The 21,077-nt window shown below is 45.8% G+C and overlaps 1 protein-coding gene across 4 annotated transcripts in view; it reads left to right on the forward strand.

The window, feature by feature from the left end:
• ETV6 (ETS variant transcription factor 6) overlaps nucleotides 1–21,077 on the forward strand; it is a 280,275-nt gene that overhangs the window by 24,280 nt on the left and 234,918 nt on the right. For 2 of the 4 annotated variants that reach the window (XM_059935311.1, XM_059935315.1), the window contains exon 1: nucleotides 8,971–9,161. The exons of 1 other annotated variant lie outside the window; for it this stretch is intronic. In XM_059935311.1, the coding sequence (XP_059791294.1) occupies nucleotides 9,129–9,161 (33 nt within the window). In that variant the 5' untranslated portion in view covers nucleotides 8,971–9,128. Of the gene's footprint in view, nucleotides 1–8,965; nucleotides 9,162–21,077 lie in introns of those variants that run through there. One more of the 4 variants, XM_059935316.1, reaches the window with a different exon arrangement.

Consider the following 21,077-nt stretch of genomic DNA (forward strand, 5'->3'; position numbering starts at 1 on the left):
GCCTAGATCCAGCAACTTGTTCACCTTACTAGAGATATCTTGACCATGCCCCAGATCAGAGGAGGCAGTAACTAAGGTGGAAAGCCCCTAAGCTTTTGTGAAATTTATTCTCACCCTCTGGATAGTTGCTACTTCCTGCTCGTCAGGTCCAGTCAACATGCTATCATTACGGTAATGGACCAAAACAATATTTTGTGGAATGGAGAAGCAATCAAGGTCTTTTCAGACTAGATGATGATAGAAGGCTGTAGAGTTGATATAGGCTTGAGATAGGGCAGTGAAGGGTATTGCCAGCCCTACCAGTTGAAAGCTAACTGCTTTTTGTAGTCTTTACTATGGGAATTAAGAGAAAAAGTATTCACCAGATCAAGCGCTGCATACTAGGTACCAAGGATTGTATTGATGTGCTCCAATAAGGAAATCTCATTTGGAGTAGCAGATGCATTTGGAGTTATGACCTAATTAAGTTCACCATAACCCACCATCATTCTTCAAGACCTATCTCTTTTTCTTTTTCCTTAATTAATTAATTTATTTTTGGCTGCGTTGGGTCTCCGTTGCTGCGCGCAGGCTTTACCTAGTTGCGGCGAGCGAGGGCTACTCTTCGTTGCGGTGTGCAGGCTTCTCATTGCGGTGGCTTCTCTTGTTGCGAAGCACAGGCTCTAGGCGCATGAGCTTCAGTAGTTGTGGCACATGGGTTTAGTAGCTGTGGCTCATTGGCTCTAGAGTGCAGGTTCAGTAGTTGTGGCACACAGGCTTAGTTGCTCCGCGGCATGTGGGATCTTCCTGGACCAGGGCTTGAACCTGTGTCCCCTGCATTGGCAGGCAGATTCTTAACCACTGTGCCACCAGGGAAGTCCAAGGCCTATCTCTCCTTCACAGGCCGATAGGTGAAATGAATGGGAATGTAGTAGAAATCACCACTTCTCCATCCTTTAAGAACTTTATGGTGGCACTAATCTCTGTAATTCCTCCAAGAATGCTATATCCTTTGATTTACTATTTTAGCAAGTAAAAGCCATTCTAGGAACTTCTTTCTGGCCTTCTATCATAAACCCCTCACTTCATAATTTGGGGAACATTGCAGGGATTCTGCCATTTGATGAATATGTAAATTCCAACTCTGCATTTCAGAACTGGGAAAATAATCATGGGGTGGGTTTGGGTATCCAGCAAGCCCGCTATGAATTGGGCTCAAGTCAAAAATCCACCTATTGGGTTTCTAGGAATCAGTGTTAATTCAGAGCCAGTGTGCAGTAACTGCCCCCAATTCTCGTTGTTCCCCCTTCCCTGATGCAAAACCATACTGGTAGGTGGCCACATGTGCCTCTGGGGAAGGGTAGGTAGAAGCTTTACAGCATACATTTTTGGCAGGGTAGCAGGTTTCTTCCTCAAGGAGACCTGCCTCCCCTTAATTTAAGGGGCTCTGCATCTACATCTGGACTGAATCAAGTCTGGGATTCAGATGAGGATCCAGCACTGTCTGTTACTGGGACTCAAGTCAGAATTTTTGACTCTAGACCTAGAGCTTTTCTGTGTATACAAGTCAAGTAAGACTTTAATAGGATGTCTATTTATTTCAGTCCTAGGGAGATCCCAATAAATTAGCCAATACCAAAGATCAAACCACGGTGATTAATTATCACTTTAGCTTTGCTATCCATTATGATAACCATGTTTTCTTATCTTTGGTAGTTAAAATAGTTAAGCATTGTCACTTGACACCTGTCACTCCAGTATCCCACCATCCCCAATGAATTCAGGGAGCCCAGTCTAATGGCAGCATTAATGGCTTAGAGAATGGCTGCTACAGAACTCTGCAAGGGTGCTGGTGTTTGCTTCAACAATGCACTACTTAAAGCCTTGTTGAAGGGAGTGTCTTCTGAACCCTCCCAGGTCATAATTAGGGGAGAGCAGTAGTTCTTACATAATAAATCCACTCCAGCATTCCAACTCCTTATCTTTTGGATACCTTCCATTTATACAGTGTGAGATGGATTTATGAAAGTGGTGATTTTCAGGTACTACTTGACAGAAAACAAATAGTTTCATAGTTTGTGTGTGTGGGTGGAGTTTTGAGTAATATGGGACAAGGCCTGAGGATAGCAATGGGAGTAATGAAGTAATAGATTTGAGCAGAGATAAAAGATTCAGTAGTGATTATAGATGAACTATACAAGTTCTGTGGAAAAAGGAAGTGGCCAATAATCCAAACTGGAGTTGCCACTTCTGGAAAGATAAAGGAGAATCTGTGAATGAAACAGAAAGATTTGGGAAGAGACGATATTTAAGGCATAAAAGAGAGCAGCATGTCAAAAATTATTTTGAGGTTCATTAACTTGGAGGTTGATAATATGATGGCATTAGTAAGAGAGATGGGGATGCCATAGGGAGAAGGCATATGGACTACAATAGTTTGAAGGTCAGATGGGTGATGATGTGACAGAGAACTGAAAAATTCTAAAAATATAACAGCAGGAGAGGGCTATGGGAAGCTGATCATTTTGCGTAGTGACTTTGTAATGTGACAACTTAGCTAGATTGAAATACATTCTCAGAATTCCCTTCTCTGTATGTTTCCAGTTAGCGTGGGACCCAGGAGAGAGTCTGGAGTGATTTGGAAGGTAGAAATGAAGCAGCAGACACTTTGTAGCTCACACATGTTGTCACTCATCTGTTGCCTCCCTCAACGGTGTGTGGCAGCGGCTGAGCCACTGACTGCTCCGCCTTCACCATGATCCTCCTTCACCTTCTGCACCTCCTCAGCCAGGCGTGTGTGTGTGTGCGTGTGCGTGTGCGTGTGCGCGCCTGCCTTTAGTTCCGTGACAAAGGGCCATGGCATGACACCCAGGGCATCAAGGTCAGAGGCAATGAGATTGACATGGGTTTCAGTCCATTCTCATGGGCTCCAGCTCATGCTTCTGAGTTCTAGCTTTTTCTTGATTTCACCCATAGTTGAGCATAGATTTCACCCATTTCTGGATTTCTTGATTTCACCCGGTTGGAAGATCTGCTCTTCCCAACTGCCTGCTGTATATATGTATATTTCCTTTACTATATCAGTCAGCATGCCATCAGAAATACACAATCACTCTCTCTCTCTCTATATATATATACACTATACACTCCCACAACACACAGACGGAGGTAATTCTGCCTGAATGCACCCTGACTGATATAGTAAAGAAAATATATAGTTCAAGGCAGTGACTTTTAAGATTTAAAAACCCATGTCTTCTTTGGATAAGCAGAAACATTTCTCCTCTTCTTTCCCACCCCACCAGTTATGACAGATCCTTTTTACAGAAGCATGCCCATTAGGTTAAGGAATTCTGATTGGGCAGAGATATGTGGATGGTGTTTTTTTGTGTTTTTTTTTTGCAGTTTATATTTTTTAAGTGTTATTATTTTCATTGTAAAAACATAACATTATACTACAATAATGGCTATGTTTTTTAATTAAGCACATCCACTTCCACATGGTTCTTAACTTCATTCTTCCCCACTTCTCGCCACTCCTCATCACTCTTTTGGAGGCTAAAGACTAGACGTTCAGGTTCCTCTTCCAGTTTGTATGTAGAAAGTCACAAGAGACCATAATTCTTTCCCTAACACCTAAAACAAACCAGATAATCTACATAATTATAATTTAAAAAACCATCAGAGAGATGAGAGCACAAAGAAACCTAAGTGAATTAAGTTTCAGAAAATGACAATCCTTCAAATGAAAGAAAAGATCCACGGTGGTTCTCACCCGTGACTGAAGTATAGGACTCCACCATAGATGATGGCAAGGAGAAATCAGCCTAACTTTTAACGAATTTTAATGGCCGTGTGTGGGCTTATATGACAGATTAGAATCCAGAGGAATCACAGGCACAGAGTGAAACTATACTACCTCACTATTCTTTCCCATTGATATTCACTAACTACTGGGATAGGGCCATAAACAGAAGGGCAGTGAAGAAGAGCTGAGAGACACTCTCAGAGACACATTGGGTTTTTAGTTAAGAAAGACTTGTAGAGGGTGGGAGAGCTGAGAGAAAACCCATGGCACTCCAGGCCTTCAGCTAAGAAAAATTGAGGGTCAGGGCAGGAGAGAAGGGAGAGCCTACCTGAAGGCTTGATAGCTAAGGAAGACATCAAGCAAGGCAGAACAGCTGAGATAACAGCTCTAAGACAGTATTTGCTTATAGGAAAAGTTCTGATCTTGCCTTCAAAATATTTGAAGCCCGTGGTGAATTGAATCAAACTGAAAAATTACAACAAAGCCCACATGTAGCTCAACTATAGATTATATCAACTCAGCTCCAATTCTAGTGGTCTTATAGGAGAATGTGTGTGGCCCTTTTTGGAGGAAAATATCATTTAATTCACTGTCTACTGTATTTTTACAGAAAATGTATGTAGTTTTACATAAAATGTCCAGCATACAGTAAAAAATATCAAGACACACACACAAAAGAGCAAGAAAATGTAACTCATGGTCAAGTAAGGAAACCAACTGAAGTTAACCAAGAAAACCTCACATTTGAGAATTATCACATTATAACAAAAATGCTAAAGGACTTTAAAAAAAAAAGTAGAACCCATAAATAAAGGTATGAGCAACTTCAGAAAAGTGATGGTGAATATTAAAAAATGGAAATGCTAAAAATAAATACAGTATCAGAAGTAAAGAACTTGATAGGCTTAACAGTAAGTTGGACAATAACAGAGGAAAAAAACTTGGAAAAGAGATAAATAGAAAGCATCCAAATTGAAAGTCAAAGAGAAAAAAAGATAAATACAATAGAGTATTTGGGTGTATTGAACAATGTCAGTTGGTCTAACACTTGTATCATTGGAGAAAAAAAAAAAGGAGTAGAAAGAATGGGCAGAAACAATATTCAAAGAGATAACAGATCAGAATTTTCCAAAACTGACGAAAGATACCAACTTATAGGTCCAAGAACTGTAGCCAACATCAAGAAAAATAAATACAAACAAACAAACCAAAAAAACCCCACATGTAGGCACATCCTAGTCACAATTCTGAAAACCACATTTAGAGACCAGATCTTAATGACAGCCAGAGAAAAAAAGACATTACACACAGGGAGCTAAAATATGAACTACAAATGACTCTTAAAAATAATGGAGACAGATATGGAAGGAAATGTTTAAAGTGCCGAAAGGAAAAAAAGAAAATCTGTCAACCTAAAATTTTATACACAGTTGAAAATTATCCTTGAAAAATGAATGTGAAATAAAGATATTCTGACACAAAGAAAGCTGAGAGACTTTATCTCCAACAAGAGAATGCCAACAAGAAATGCCAAAGAAGTTCTTGAGGCCAAAGATAAATGATACTAGATCTGCAAAAAGGAATAAGAAAGTACCAGAAAGGATAAAAAGACAGATTAAAAAGAGACTATATTTTAGTACCTTCATTATACACACATATTCGAATATTAAAAAAAATCAAAACCCCCTACAATGTATGGTGGGTTTCGTAACACAGGTAGAAATAAAATATAGGACAATATCATAAAGGATGGGAGAGGGATAAATGAAATTATGCTGTTGTTAGTTTCTTGTATGAGATAGAATAATATTATTTGAAGATAGACTGTGGTAATTAAAGATGCAAATTGTAATTTCTAGAGCAACCACTATATTTAATGTAAAAAAGAAACACTAGAAAGACCATCTAGGAATTTAAATGGAATATGAAAAAAATACCTAATTACCCCAAAGAGGTCAGGAAACAAGGAATAGAGAAACAACTGACAAATGGGAATGAGTGAATGAAAACAACTTCCCTTAACTATTACTGAGCGGTTTTGGAAATTAGTTTTGCTACAGACTTTATCAAGTCTGTTTTTCATGAATTAAACCTAAAACTACAAGGCAAAATATAGCTATATGTGAAGCTTATACTGCAGTTAAATCATTTCGACACAATTAACATTGTTTGAATCACAAATGATATAAAGCTGCTTTATACATTTCCTATGCTGTCAAAAGTTAAAACAAGAAGCAAGATGTCCATTCTAACACAAATTTGAAGCAGTTCTATTTTTCTGAACTCAAACTACAGTTCCAACAGTGGTTTTTGGATTTTGATGAAGTGAAAAGGATATTTTCATGTTTAAAATCCACTTCACTGTGCAGTTGAGGCACTTCAACCTAACTTTCAATTGGAAGTGATTAATCTGCAATGTAATGACACGCTAAAGGGGAAATATCAAGAGCATTTATAGAATTCCAATAAAATTGTATAAATGCCTTATAAGCAATAAGTATGCTCAAGTAAAACCATATGCTCATGGATTGATATATTTGGCAGTATCCTATCTGGATGAAAAGATATTTCCAAATGAAATATGTAAAATCCCATGACAGATCACCATTAACAGATAAACATTTGCAGTCAATTTTGATGATAGAGAACATTTAGTTTAAACTGGGGTTTAACTAAGTGAAATGTTATCCCCCTTAAAAAAAAAAAGAGTTCCATTCCTCTCGTTGTTAGACCTGTATTACAACTCTTATTATTACACCTTATATTTTGTCAATAAAAAAAAAAAACTGTGGATATTTGTTTTCTCTATTGCTATATAAGTATCTACATATTCTCCATTTTGGCTCTTGGGGCACAAAGCCTAAAATATTTACTATTGGGCCCTTTACAGAAAGAAATCACCAACCCCTGGCTAAATGCAATGTTTTCCACAGCTGCTACTGCGTATTTTGCTTTGGAACCACACACAGTCTCCTTTACACGCCACTTTTGTTGAGTCACCTGGAGAGGGTAACGAGGAGATAGAACGAAGTTGAGAGTTAATTCAGTCCTGAGGTTAAATAATTGTAGCTAACGTTCATTGAGCAGATAAAGTATGTAGTAAGAACTCAGATAATTCTTCACTTTGTATATATTTACTCATTTAATACTCACAGGAATCTTATGAGATAGGTAATGTTCCCCACCCCATTTTACCCAAGCTGAAAGAGTGAGTTGCCAAAGATCATGCTGATAAGTAAGGGATTTAGGGGTTTACAGGACTTAACCCAGCAATGGGACACCAGAACCAACGCCTCCAACACCAGCCGAGGGAGCAAAGGCAGACACGTGTGTGTGGGTTGAGGTGGGGAGCAGCAGGTGGTCCAGGGCAGAAGAGTTGGTGTGGACATGAGCGCTCTCGGGAAGGACAGGACTACCAGGTGACATGGACTGCTGAGGTCCTCGGAGACTCACAAAATCCCATTATTCCCACCATCCCAGCAACAGGACTCTTTTCCCATTCCAACCCCTTTAATAAATTCTGGTTCAGAGTGTTCTTCGAATGAGCGTGTGAAGAAGTCTGAACACAATTTATTATGTGGAGAGATGAAGGCAAGTGGGTAGGAAAAATCCGTAGGATGGGGAGGATCTGGGAAATCTGTCCTGGTTTATCTGTATATACTATAGACACACATTATACATATGTATTTATATATTTGTAATTTAATACACATCCATACATTAAAGCCGTACGTATTAGCAGGGTTTAGAATTTAAACATAATTATAATGTTCTCAACCTTCTGCAGTGGGCACTTCAGAGCATTTTCAGGGACTATAAATAACAATAAAAATAATAGAGTGATCAGACTACACGTACTCAAGGCTAGAACCTTCAGCCCGACAGGCTTTAACCTTCTCTCAATTGTTTTTCCAACCAAATATTCCTCCCCCGGCAGGATCCCGGGGTCGTCCCATCCGCCAATGACGGTTTCAGAGAAGCGGTCCCGGGGAGGGGTATTATGTCCAGGAACACGTCCTGTCAACTTTGCAGTCGAGTCACCTATTTCGGTTGGTAGCGGCCGCTATTGCTTTAAAAAGACAGAGGATTTCGAAACAGGGAGGAAGGGGGGGTCAGGAAAAGGAACTCAACTGCCTTTGATAACCGCCCAACAGCCTTTCCTTTTCCAGGACTCGTGCTCGGCTGGGGCAGCGCCCGCATCGCCGGCCTGGCGGGCGTGCGCGCCTCCTCCTTTCCGGGCGCCCACCTTCGCGGGGAATCCCCCGCGGCCAGGCTGGGCTTCTGCGGGCGGCCGCCCCGCTTTGTCTCCGACGTCGCGCTCCGCGGCTCGCTCGCTTGCTCGCTCCTTTACCCCGGTGCGGGCTGTAACCCGATCTCCCATTTCCTGGTGGATTCTCTTAAAGAGGCCGCGGTCGAGAAGCAGAACAAAGGCTATTGTTTTACTTCCTCCTTTGGATTCCGCGTCCTTACCGGAATGTCCCTTCCTATATAATTATTTTCATTGCGTCTGCGCTCGGCGGGGGGTGGGGAAACCCTGTGCCTTTCAATGTATCCAAGAGACGGAGCTAGGGGAGGGGGAGGCGTTTAATAAAACCTGTTCTGAGGTTTCTGGGGCCCCGATGGAACGTTTCTCGGCGTGTCTTCCGCGAGCCAGGCGGCGGCCCAGCGGAGCCTAGGACGCCCCGCGCCAGGCCGGCGGGGGCCGCGCCGCCTGCCTAGTTAGCAGCCGCGGCCTCGCGCGGCCCCGCTCCCCGGGATCCTCCGCCCGCGCCCCCGCCGCCGCCCCTCCCCCCCACTCCCGGCCCGGCTTTTATTTCTCCGATGCGGGGCTGTAACCCGATCTTTTATTTCCTGGTGGCTCCTTTAAGAGGCAGAGCTCAGTGCTGGGAATTCACGTCAGTTTCTGCACTGAAACTCTCAAGATCAATGAGCAAAGAGCTTTCTCAGTTCTGCCTTTCAGTTTCTCTCTTCCAGGAAGGAAAACATTCGAGAGAGCGAGGGAGAGCGGCGGGAGGGCGGGGGGCGGGGGCGCCGGCCCGGGTGGGAGGAGAGAGCGGGAGGCCGGCCGGGCTGCGCCCCGGGTCGCCGCGCCGCGCCGCGACCTGCAGACCCCGCCGCCGCGCCGCCCGGCTCCCACGCCCCCGCCGCCCCGCGCGGCGACTCCGCCGGCGCCCGCCCCGCCCCGCGCGCTCGCGGCCCCCCGGGGCGGCCGCCGGGAGAGATGCTGCAAGAAACTTCTTAAATGACCGCGTCCGGCCGGCCGTGGAGCGTTTCTGGGTTGGGGAGAGGAAAGGAAAGTGGAAAAAAACTGAGAACTTCCTGATCTCTCTCGCTGTGAGACATGTCTGAGACTCCTGCTCAGTGTAGCATTAAGGTAAAGATCTTCTCCCCCTCCCTCTCCGGGGTGGAAAACCTTGAGCTGCACCGGCCCGGCCAGTCGTACTGGGCTCTTCAGTTGCGAGGGGACTGTTGCAGTGGCTCTGTTCGCAGGAAATTATTTGGGGCGCCGGGGAAGGAGACGCGGCTCGCGGCGGCAGCGTACCCTTTAGTGTAACCTTGCTGCTCCCCCCCCTCTCGCCGAGCGCCCTGTCGGCTCCTGCGCCCTCACCTCACCCCCTTGCTTTCTGACAATGAAATGCCAGTCACCGTCGGTCTGGAGGAGCCCGAGTGGTCTCCAGGACTGTAAAACACCCCCGTAATTAGTGCGCTTTTAAAAAAACCTGGTCCCTACTCCTACTCCCAACATGTGACCGAAATGGAACTTTTGTTCCCGAGGGGTGGTCTCCTTAGAAAAAAAAGTTCTCCGGCTCCACTGGGACTGGAATCATTTCTTTTTTTTAAGGGCTCACAGAGTCGGATCAGACAGATTCCCCCCACCCCCGCATTGTAATTGCAAGCGCTTGTTGGAGAGACAGTCGTGGTGTCAGCTTTTCCTGGGCATTGCACAATGAATTTCTTTCTTTTCTTTCTTTCTTTTTTTCCCTTTAAACCAAGGTGAATAAAGTCGCTGAATGGTTATTTTACTCTGATGCATATGAACGCTGAGCAATCCCAAAGTAGAAAACTCCCGTGTTGCAGAGAGGGAGAATTATCTAAGTGACCATGCAAAATGACCTTCTCAGTTTGACAGTGCAGAGAGGAGAGCTAAGAGTAGAAATCTCCCAGCTTTCTGGCCATGGTTTTCAGTATTGTAAATGCAGGATGGTGAAGGATGTTTGCAGACACAGCATTTACCTTCCAAGTAGTTGTGTGTTACATTTATATATTTGTGTGTGTCTCTAAAGGCTAGTGGTGCTGCGGTTTGTTGCTTCTAGAAAGTTGTCGTAAAGTTTGCCACCGTGAGGAGGCAGACTGATTTGTCCATCTCCCCCAATTATTTTGCCCGTCGTTGCATTTGGTGTGCACTTCCATTTCACTGTTCCATCAGTACCCAGATGGAAAAGCCTTTTGCTTCCGTGAGAGGCTGAAGCTCCTGAAGTTTGTTTGTGGCTTGGCCCATTAAATATGTTCATTGAGGGGACCCTGCAGAGACAATGAACAAGTAACCAGTTTTCTTCATCTATGGCGAATTCGAGAAACCTTTCCAATTTTAACACTGCTTTTCCATAGGATCTGTTTTGAGGAAACAGTATTTTATCATGTTTGCTTATTAGGGCTCATAATTATACTCAGGTGTTAGTGTTTCTTATCAGGAAAGATTCTCATGGGGTTTGAATTAGGGCTAATGTGAACTGAAAAGGTGGGTTGGGTTTCTTTGTTTTTGCCTAGCAAAAAAACGCCCAGTGGAACTTTCGGGTTTCTGTGTTTGCACATATGTGGGGATAGCAGTATGTCTGCGGTGGCAGGGAGGTGTCAGAGTAAAGATGTTAGGTAGGTTGATACTTCAAAACCAATTTCTTTTGCTGTATAAATTCGATTCCACGAGTTCAGGAAAATCCTATGGTATGCCTGATCTAATTTATCTGATATTTCATAACACAAACAGAGGTAACTAAATACTAGGGTATGAAATCAGTAAATTGTATTTAGCTCGATGGCAATAAATCTGACCTGGGGAGAACCTGGACCAACTATGAGATAGTGGTTTTAGGGTGAAAACAACAAAAAACAAGCCTTTCTGTGACTTTTCATATTGTCTCTTCTAAAGAGACTGCATATGCCCACTGTTCTGAGGGGCTTATGTTTGGGTGCTGCAGGTGTTCATCTTATTGTACCCCCGTGGGAGGCTACAGCAGCCCTTTCCTTACACACACGGATGGAATCATTCCCAAACCCAGACAGCACACTCTCTTACATGTGACATAAAAATTGCAGCCATAGTTTGTATATCATTTTTTTCCTTATCGTTTACCCCTCAGTTCTTTTTGGGAGCCTCTTTTCCTCACTCTGTATTTCTCTGTAATTAGAATAGATTTAATGGTCTTCACTAGTAATGAAAGTATCACTTTTATTTTGGATTGTTGTTTATGGAACCAGAATATGACTGTTTGCTTGGACTGTGCATATGTTCAAATGCACATGTGTGAAGTGCGTTTTTCCACGGAGTTTGTTTAGTTTGCAACGTTCCAGTAAGAAGCGCCGGAGATCAAGGACTGGGATTATTCTAGCTTGTCTGAAAATGCTCTGGTGATGTGTGTGGTGTTTCCCTTAGTCCTTGGGATGTGGTACAGTGACTGCATAATACAAAATGTTTGCTGGGAACCCACAAGAACTGGGATTTTTTTCTACAGTCCTGTAAACAGTAAAGTTTTCTGTGGAGCAGGGAATGAATGTCAGGAGCTTTCAAGGATGACCTGATGGCTCTGATATCCTGAGGACATGTGACACGGAAGGCTCTCTGTGTGGAGAGATTTCCTTCACTCCTCCTGTCTACTCCTGAAACCTTCCTCCCTGGCTCTCATTCCTTACAAGCAGCTGGTCAGCAGGCAGTAAATTCCTCAGCAGCTGGTGTGATGGAGCACAGAGGAGCCTGACCAGAGGCAGTCACAGAGGGAAGTACTCTGTTTACTTCTGAGCAGTGTTAGTTCTGCTAGAAAAGAGTAGTGTACGATTTCGGTGGAATTTCCAGGGTGAAAGTTTCTGAATCAGTCAGTGACATCTTTGTATGTATCACTTTCATGGTGGTGGTTGCCAGATGAATGCCTGATAATTGGCTTTTATATTTCTTTTGCACTTTATAAGCATGTTCCCGGCACCGCAGGGAAGTTAATATCAGACGCATGTTTATAGCAGAAGACAGGTTGACCAGCCCAAGGTCACCCAAACTATGGCTGCGCCCCACTGTTTGTCTGCACTGGGCGCTCTCATCGTGAGAGATTAAATGCTTCCATTCCTGACCATTTGGGGCTGTTTAAATGTCAGGACAGGGTCACCTAACTCTGTAAAAAGTCAAATTATTTTTTTTCGGAGGATCGTATGGCTGACTGCTGGGTACGGGAGAAAGGAAGAGGCTATCTTTTCCATCATCAGCCTTCACCTTCAAGTCACCTGTTCAGTTTTAACTTCAGCCAAGTTGCAGCGGAAAGTAACTATGACCCAGCAGACACAACCCTTCGTAAGGCTCGGCTGGGCGGCCGGCGAGAACTATCCAGGATAGTACAGAAAATAGTTGCCTAACATCCCTGGCCCCTCCTTTCTCTGCCCTCCGTACTGGTTGGCTTTTTTAGCGGAATGAAATCTCTATTTTGCTGCTTTCTGGGAGTCTCTGGGTTTCCCCTCCTCGACTCTGAGCTCCTTGGGTTTAGTGGCGATTATCTTTGCGTCCTGGTGCCCACCTTGGCACCTGGCTCAGAAATGTGTGTCAGTAATGTTTGCTGATTTGCAGTGAAGCATGGAAGGAGGTCAGTACCCTTTCCGCTCTCTGTCCTGTGTGCCCGGAGTGACTTAACACTTCACCCACAGGCTTGCATAAAGTGGTTACTAGGGCCATTCTGCTGTCACAGGGAGGCCTAGAGCACTCCCTTGGGTGTCTGCCTAAAAATTATTACTGGTAGAATTTTGGCCTAATAATAATGTTTCCTTATTTTGATAACATTTTCAAAAACTGCTTTTGCGTCTCAACAAACAACAACATGGAACTGAGTAAAAGATACAAGACAGGGCCTTGAGGAATCACTGGAGAAGGTTCAGATTAGCAGGCTTCTAAGTTTTCCCCAGGGTCTTTAGTAAGTGAATCAGGGAACTTTGAGAATCTCAGAGCTGAGAGACTATAAAGATCACCTGGGCCAACGTCTGATTTTATTTTCTTTTTTTGCTGTGTTGGGTCTTTGTTGCTGCGCACGGGCTTCTCTAGTTGCGGCGAGCGGGGGCTACTCTTCCTTGTGGGGCGCGGGCTTCTTACTGCAGTGGCTTCTCTTGTTATGGAGCATGGGCTCTAGGGGCGCGGGCTTAGTTGCTTCACGGCATGTGGGATCTTCCCGGACCAGGGCTTGAACCCATATCCCCTGTATTGGCAGGCGGATTCTTATTTATTTATTTTTGGCTGCGTTGGGTCTTTGTTGCTGCGCATGGTCTTTCTCTAGTTGCGGTGAGCGGGGGCTACTCTTCGTTGCAGTGCACGGGCTTCTCATTGCAGTGGCTTCTCTTGTGGCAGAGCACAGGCTCTAGGCGTGCAGGCTTCAGTAGTTGTGGCACGTGGGCTCCAGTAGCTGTGGCTCGGAGGCTCTAGAGCGCGGGCTCAGTAGTTGTGGCGCACGGGCTTAGTTGCTCCGTAGCATGTGGGATCTTCCCAGACCAGGGATTGAACCCATGTCCCCTGCATTGGCAGGCAGATTCTTAACCACTGCGCCACCAGGGAAGCCCGGCAGGAGGATTCTTAACCACTGCGCCACTAGGGAAGTCCCTACAACATCTGATTTTTATGGAGAGGAGGTCCACACAGCTAAATTGTTCGCTTCAGCTGATCGGTGACTGAGCCAGGTTTAGAGCAACGCAGACCCCCTGGTTCTCAGGCCCCTGTCCCGCACTGGCTGGGTTCACGGTGCATCCCTATAAGAGGCCAAGGAAATTCGATACAATAGGCTGCACACTCTGGCACTTCCCAGCTTGGTCCATTTTAATCGCAAGCCAGCTGGTATGAGGGCACAGAGGTACGTGCCAAGGAAGATGGTGTGTGTGGGAGCCCTGGGTCCAGAGGGTATATTGTTAGATGTGAGAAGAGGAAGGAGTAGGAGTGGGGGATGAGGGAAGAAGGGCTTCATGGACTTGTATTTGCACCACCATCTACAGCAATAAGTTTTTGTATTCTGGTAAAAAGCATATAACATTAAATTTACCATCTTAACCATTTTTAAGGGTACAGTTCAGTCGTGTTAAGTCTGTTCACGTTGTTGTGCAACTGATCTCTAGAACTTTTTCATCTTGCAACACTGAAACTCTATACCCACTAAACACCCATTTCCCCTCTCCCCTTCTCCCAGCCCTCCATAACCACGTTCCTATTTTCTTTCTATGATTTTGACTACTTTAAATAGTTCATATGAGTGCAATCATACTTTCTTTATTTCACTTAGCATACTGGCCTGGAGGCTCATCCATGTTACAGCATGTGACAGGATTTCCATTTTTTTCAAGGCTGCATAATATTCCATTTTATGTATATGCCATATTTTCTTTATCCATTCATCTGTTGATGGACATCTGGGTTACTCTCATCTCACAGGTGTTGTGAATAATGCTGCGGTGAACATGGGTGTACAAATGCCTCTTTGAGATCCTGCTTTGAGTTCTTTGGATTTATACCCAAAGATGGGATGGTGGGGTGCAGTGGTACTTTTTTATACCATGTGAGGGGCCGGTACTTCTGTTTTGGGCTGAGGGTGCTGGACCTGTTAGCAGGGCCTTTTCTGAGGAATCCTTGAGGGGGCCCTAGGCTCAAATATACGCCTTAATTTATACACAATAGGCTCTGCATCAGCTAAAAACATGGCAGCTGGTCTTAGGGAAGTAGCTTACCTCTTTAGCATAGGTAAGTGAAGGGAAAAAACACCCCAAATATGGGCACCAGAGGAAGGTAGAACTAAAACAAATTCTGTGCATCTGAGTTGAGCACACTGAGGCAGGTGGAGGGCAGGTGGGGAGGGGGTGTGAGGACCAACTTGAAGAGCAGGTGCGTTCTGTTACGGATGCTGAAAAGTTGCCCTGTGGTGTGGATCTCCCGGCCGAGTGAATCGGTGCCAAACGAAGCCCCCTAGGGTGTGGGGTATACAAACGACGTATTTGTCTCTGTGAAGGCTACTTTAGGAGAAGCAGTGGCGTTGGTTTTCTGGCAGAGTCCTTCACTGCCGTATTTGTTGTAGAAACCAATCTCTGTGTGGATTTGTTGAATAGCATGAGTGTAAGTTGACGCAGGGTTCCCACGCCAGAAGGGACCCAGCTTAAAGACCATTCGCTGCCAAGCCTAGTATTTGGAGAGAGAAAGAGTAAAGTTAGTGAGAAGTTAGAATAATAGCCTATTAAAAAACAAACACATTTTCATTGATTTTTGAACATACAGGAACCAGCCTAATAGAGTGTGGCTTTCCAGGGCGTCTCAGGCTAAGCCTCCGTGTGAACAGGCAGAAATGACTTGTGTCCACACCATCAGCTGGTGAGAAATGAGGGCTGCTGTGTGCTGGAGACTGTACCTTCCGCATCGAAATAGTACCATCAGTATATTACTTGCTCTGTTAATTTGCTTGATCACCCTTTCTTCTTAGATAGTGAAAGTATACAGTTCAGCCTGGTCTTTGGCTAAATGACCTTGAATTTGGGGAGTATGTGGGGTGGTGACAAGGAAGGTATTAGCCTGTGTTTGTTAGGTGTGGAGCCCCAGATGAGCTAACTGCTTACTCAGGCCTGTGGACTAAGCATATGGGAAACTGTGGAACACCTGCGTTTTGGGCGCTTTGTAAAGTCTAGGTAATTAAAGGGTTTTGTGTGCTGCCTTGGTGGTCATCCTCCTCCATCATCACCATCATCGTTTATTAGATACTGCTGTGTGCTGGTCCTTGGGCTAAGCGTTTTATCTACATTGTCTCATTTGCTCTTTACGACTCCCTCCTGGATTCAGGTTTTCCCCCTGTTTTGCAAAGGAGGAGCCTGAAGCCCATAGCTGTGAAGCGATGTATTGGTCTAAGATCTTCCAGGCTGTACTCTGGCCCGAGCTTCACCGAGTCTACATCTCGGGACTACAGTTCCAAAGCACTTTGTCTCCTGACCCAAGACTCAAGGACAGCCACCTTTATGAAGAAAGTTAGGAAACCAAGAGTAATGGGGCTGTGGAGGAGCTTCCCACAGGCCAAGATGAGAGGTGGGAAGAGAGCCGGCAGACATGCTCCTTCCCTCTCTGGGTGGGTGCTCCCTAACCGGCCCTCTCGTGGCAGGGTAGCCAGATGGTCACGTTGCACCACCCACCTTGGAATGGACGTCCAGATCTCCCATTTGTATACCAATCCCTGATGTTCTCTAGTGATACTTTGTCTTTGGGTGGGTTCATTTGTGCCCTTTTTATGTTTTTCTCAGGAATCTTTTCCCTCTCTGCCTCGCTCTGCTTTCCCCCAGTGTCTCCTTACCCCGTCATCAGGTGATCAGGTGGGTGGCAGGCTGGGGCCGTGTCCTCTCATACTGCCCACCCTCGGAGCTAGACACCTTGGTCACACCCTGGTCAGTCTCTCTCCTTCCACTGCTTTTTTTTTTTTTTTTTCAATTTCAAACTTTTTACACAATCCACGAATGCAGTGCTTTTTAAAAACCATCCCTCATGTCCATCTGAAGATACTGTGTGATTTCTAGGAATCTATTTGATGTCTCTTCAGGTGTTCCCTGATTTCCCCCACCACCAAAGGACTCATCTTTTTTCTTTTTTTTTTAATAAATTTATTTATTTATTTTTGGCTGCCTTGGGGTCTTTGCTGCTGCACGTGGGCTTTCTCTAGTTGCGGCGAGCGGGGGCTACTCTTCCTTGTGGTGCACGGGCTTCTCATTGCGGTGGCTTCTCTTTGTTTCGGAGCACGGTCTCTAGGCGCGTGGGCTTCAGTAGTTGTGGCACATGGGCTCAGTAGTTGTGGCTTGCGGGCTTAGTTGCTCCGCGGCGTGTGGGATCTTCCCGGACCAGGGCTCGAACCCATGTCCCCCTCATTGGCAGGTGGATTCTTAACCACTGCGCAACCAGGGAAGCCCTGTCTTCTTTCTTGATAGCTTGATATCTGACCCTACTGGCCTTGTTCTAATTTCCCGGAATGAAGGGAGAATTTGGGCCCTCTGACTTTATACACTTCTGGATTTGAACAGCTTTAATGAAGCCTGTCTTCAGAGCAGACATAGGGAAGGAAGCACACGGAGACATGGCGTGGAGGGAGTTCAGAAGGGACTAAGAAAGCCTAAGCCCTAATTCTCATGAAACAGGTGAGGAAACTGACTCGAGCAGCATTTAAATCGCCTGCTTGAGATCACAGTGCTCTTCGTAGCTGCGCTGGAGTCAGGATCCAGGTGTTCTGTCCCAGGACCATGTTCCACGAACACCAGGAAAGTTGGCAAAAAGCAGACAAGACCTCAGAAAGCATAGCTTCATCATGAGGACTCATATCTAGAGAGTGAAACCCCTTTGTCTGGCACCACACAATGACCGACAGTATTAATGATCGTCATTATGACCTTGTCCAAGTTAAAGACAAACTGTAAATTATGAGATTTAGGAAGTTAGGAAATAGTGTCATGCATTTTGGAAAGCTATCCAACGAAAATGGTTGGCATAGAAATAATGTTACGTTTTTAGAAGGCCATGCTTCAGTTATCTGGATGAATGACTTATGAAAATAATACCTTACTCCCCAGTGAAGACAGGAGAGAGCTACCCAATAAATCTGCACGCTCACTAGAGCTCGTGTGTTCCTCGGGGGTATTTTCCCTTTGTATGTGGGAGTCAGACACACGGAAAACGACCTCATTTCCTGAATGACCTGAAAAGGGCGTGCGGCCCCGCTGGTGTGAGCACCGTGGGTGCGTACACTCAGTGATCTAAGTGTCGTTCCCATGTAGTTCCAATCAGCGCTGCTTCGGAGTTTGATTTGCACTTTATTCTGCCTGATGCTACTCATTGGTTCTTCTCTGTAACACTGATTTCCCTTAAGGGGATGGTAAGTTCCCGAGAAGGCGAGACCAGTCATTGCCATACCGTGAAGAGCTTCTAGGGGAAGGACGGACCCTGTAGTAGACAGACCTGAGTGTGAATCCTGCTTCTTGAACTTGTTCATCTTAAGCTTGAACCTGTTAAGTCGTCTGAAGTGGTAATAAAAATACCTATCTTTGGGGGCTGTTGGCACTGCCTTACGTTGTTTTAAAAACACCCAAACTTAGTTCTTCTCCCTCTTTATATATCCTCCCATCACAGGGGTCTAGAAGGGGTGAGAGATTTTCTAGTCCTGTGCCTGCATTATACCGTTGAGAAAATGGAGCTCAGAGATGTGATGGTCTTGCTCGCGCTCCCGTGGCTGGTTCGTGGCACCGCCTGAACTAAACTCCAGGCCTTGCAGGTGGGCCAACTCCCAGGCTGGGCTCTTATCACCGCCGCCATGAGTTTCTCCCAGGGTTGGGGTCACTCAGTCAGCGCTCAGCAAAGCCTCGCTTTTGACTTTCATTGAATACAGACCCCAATAACAGGAGCGAGGAGCCAACTGCAATTACATGGTAGAAACAGATGCCCTCTTGCATCTTAAAACTGGGAGGGCAGAGCTAGTAGGATTCTGAATAAGTTTCCAGAGATGAAAGGAAAGGAAAAAACCCGAAGAAGCCTGGAAGTACTGTACAGTGCCTCTGATGGGCATTATTACTCAGCCCTCAAGTATTCGAACCTATTCAGGGATCTGCTTGTTCATACAGTTGCTTATTATCTGCGACCGGGCCGAGGCTCGAGAGGGAGCATCTATTCTTCAGCCCGCTTTCGTGTGGCATGCAGCCCCGTGTCTGTCTGACCACAGAGCAGACACTGTTTGCCGTGGGTGGTGAATTTCCAGTTCCAAGCGTCAGGAGTGGATGGCTTTTCGTGGAGGTTTAGACGGAAGAGTTTGAAGAAGCCAAATTTGTAACTTTGGGGCATGAGGGAACCTTTGTTTTTAGTAAATGTTAAGAGGGGGGGCTGAAGTATTTGTTAGCAGTATTTTGCTGTGGACTTACAGTGCGTTCCTGCATTTTCCATTGATATCCATGTTAAATGAGAAGATGAAACGGGGCCTGGAAAATAACCCTTTTTGAGGAATAGTGGAGAGAATGTTCGCGGCCTCCGCCGCCGTCCCCAGAAGCAGGTGTGGGCACTTTTAGGCCGTTGAGGAAAGAGCTTAGGTCTGGAGGGCAACCGTTGCTCTCCCTTCGCCCTGGAAAACACAAGCGAACTTTGGTGATTTTTCTGCTCAGCTGTCTTGCAGTCCTCTCTGGTGGGTTATGAGGAGGCCAGGTGACTTCATCTTTCTGAAGATTTCTCTGTATCATGAGGTGACTAATCCCCGATTCTGTCACATCCCCTATACATGAGGAAGCAGCAACCAAAGATGAGATGCTGGCCCTCAAGTACTTCCTGGAAGAAATGAGCTACAGATAGAAATCAGCATTGTAATTACAAAAAAAAAAAAAAAAAATCAACCCCCAAAGAACAGCCTTTCTGTCTCTGAAGTCACCCATGTCCCTAACACTTCCCTGGGTCTCTGGGGAAAGTGTGGGTCTAGGTGTGCGGCGGTGGCCTCGCGTGTGCCAGCCCGGCTGTGGTGTGGCCAGGACGGTGCTGGCATCCCTGACGGAGACTCCAGGTCAAGAGACAGTTTGGGACCAGTATTGTCTGAAGCCTAATAATTAGTACTCGGATAAATAGATCTGCCACTGGTGGTATAGCCAAGAGGAACCGTACCTGAGACTTTATAAAAGGGTAGCAGGCGTTTGCTGAGTACTTTTCTGGACTGCTTTGGGGAAGCTCAGACAAGGGAAGGCAACTTTTTTCCATGTTACTTCCTTCCTTCATTGTTCTAGACCATATATCTTTCCCAGACACTCTCTTTGACCGTCATGTCGGCCTCCTGCCAGAGCAGACCACATGGTGGTGTCTCCTGACTCAGCCATCTGGTCCAGCGCTGTCTTTTCGTGTGTAGATTTGTGATCACGTGCCGGGCACCCAAAGGGACAGAAGTGAGTTCTCATTTCTTTGGGCCTCTGTGTGTGCTCTCGTGTCCAAATTCCTGCCCTGGAGTTGGCACGTCTGGTTTTGGGAACTGGGCAATCTGAAAGATTGGACCCCTCGTGCATTTGGTAGCTGCCGTGTCCTCCTTTTGACCTGAGATCTGGGAGATCTGAAAAATCCGGGTCATGAGTTCACTTGACTGGTGCCTTGCTCTGTCGAGACCGTGGCTCTCCTAATGGTCTTAACAGTCGTGGCCAGTGATGGGTGAGGACAGCAGGTCAGGGTCACTGTCACTCTGCACCTCTTGATCTGGCCTGTCTCCGAAGTGAGGTGAGGTGGGTGGGAGAACTGTCATTTAATGGGTCCCCAGTCTGGGTAAGTCTCCTCTCCTCCCGGATGTGGAGACCTGAGTGACCCAATTTGGCTGACGACATCTCAAGTCCCCTGGAAGGCTGCCAGCTCCGTGTTTGACTCTGTGCCCCCGAGTCCTGCCCTGGGTCTGCTGACTTGAACACTTTAGGGTGAGGTGGAATGGGAGACCGTACCCGTTGGGAAGGCAAGAGTCTTTGCCCTCAGACCCAAAGAAACAAAGGCTCTCTCTCTGAAGTTGGCATTCTGCTCTTTTGCGTCTCTGAGGCTCTGTGCTCCTGGCGGGGCCGTGCATGAGTGGTGAGGGCACGCTTCTCGGAAGCAGAAGTCAGCTGCAGGTCAGAAGCAGTTTTTGGATACGATGGAATCCTGGGGGAATGCTGGCGAGCACAGGAAGGCTGCAGTGATGATCCTCTAATCTCTTTCAGCATGCTGTAAGGGGATCTTTAACTTTCACCCAGACGGGAGGGAGATGGGCACAGGGACCTAGGTGTTGGGTTACATCTCAAGTAGGGCACCTATTAGTATACCCGTCTTACATGCTCCCACCCTCCCTGGCACCTTGGCTCTCCTAAGCTCCCTACCCTAGAAAATGAATAAAGAACCACTGACATCAACGGCAGGAGATTTATTTCTCATTTTCTGGGTGCAAGGTCGTGGGCTCTGCTTGGAGATGTGTGGGACGAGGCCTCGGAGGAAAGAGAACCTTAAAAATGCAAGAAAAGGCAGAAAGCCACACACGCCCCACCGAAAGGCCCTGTTATTCCAGCAGAGGGACGA

The sequence above is a fragment of the Balaenoptera ricei genome, chromosome 10 (assembly GCF_028023285.1).
Source record: "Balaenoptera ricei isolate mBalRic1 chromosome 10, mBalRic1.hap2, whole genome shotgun sequence".
Classification (NCBI taxonomy): Eukaryota; Metazoa; Chordata; class Mammalia; order Artiodactyla; family Balaenopteridae; genus Balaenoptera; species Balaenoptera ricei.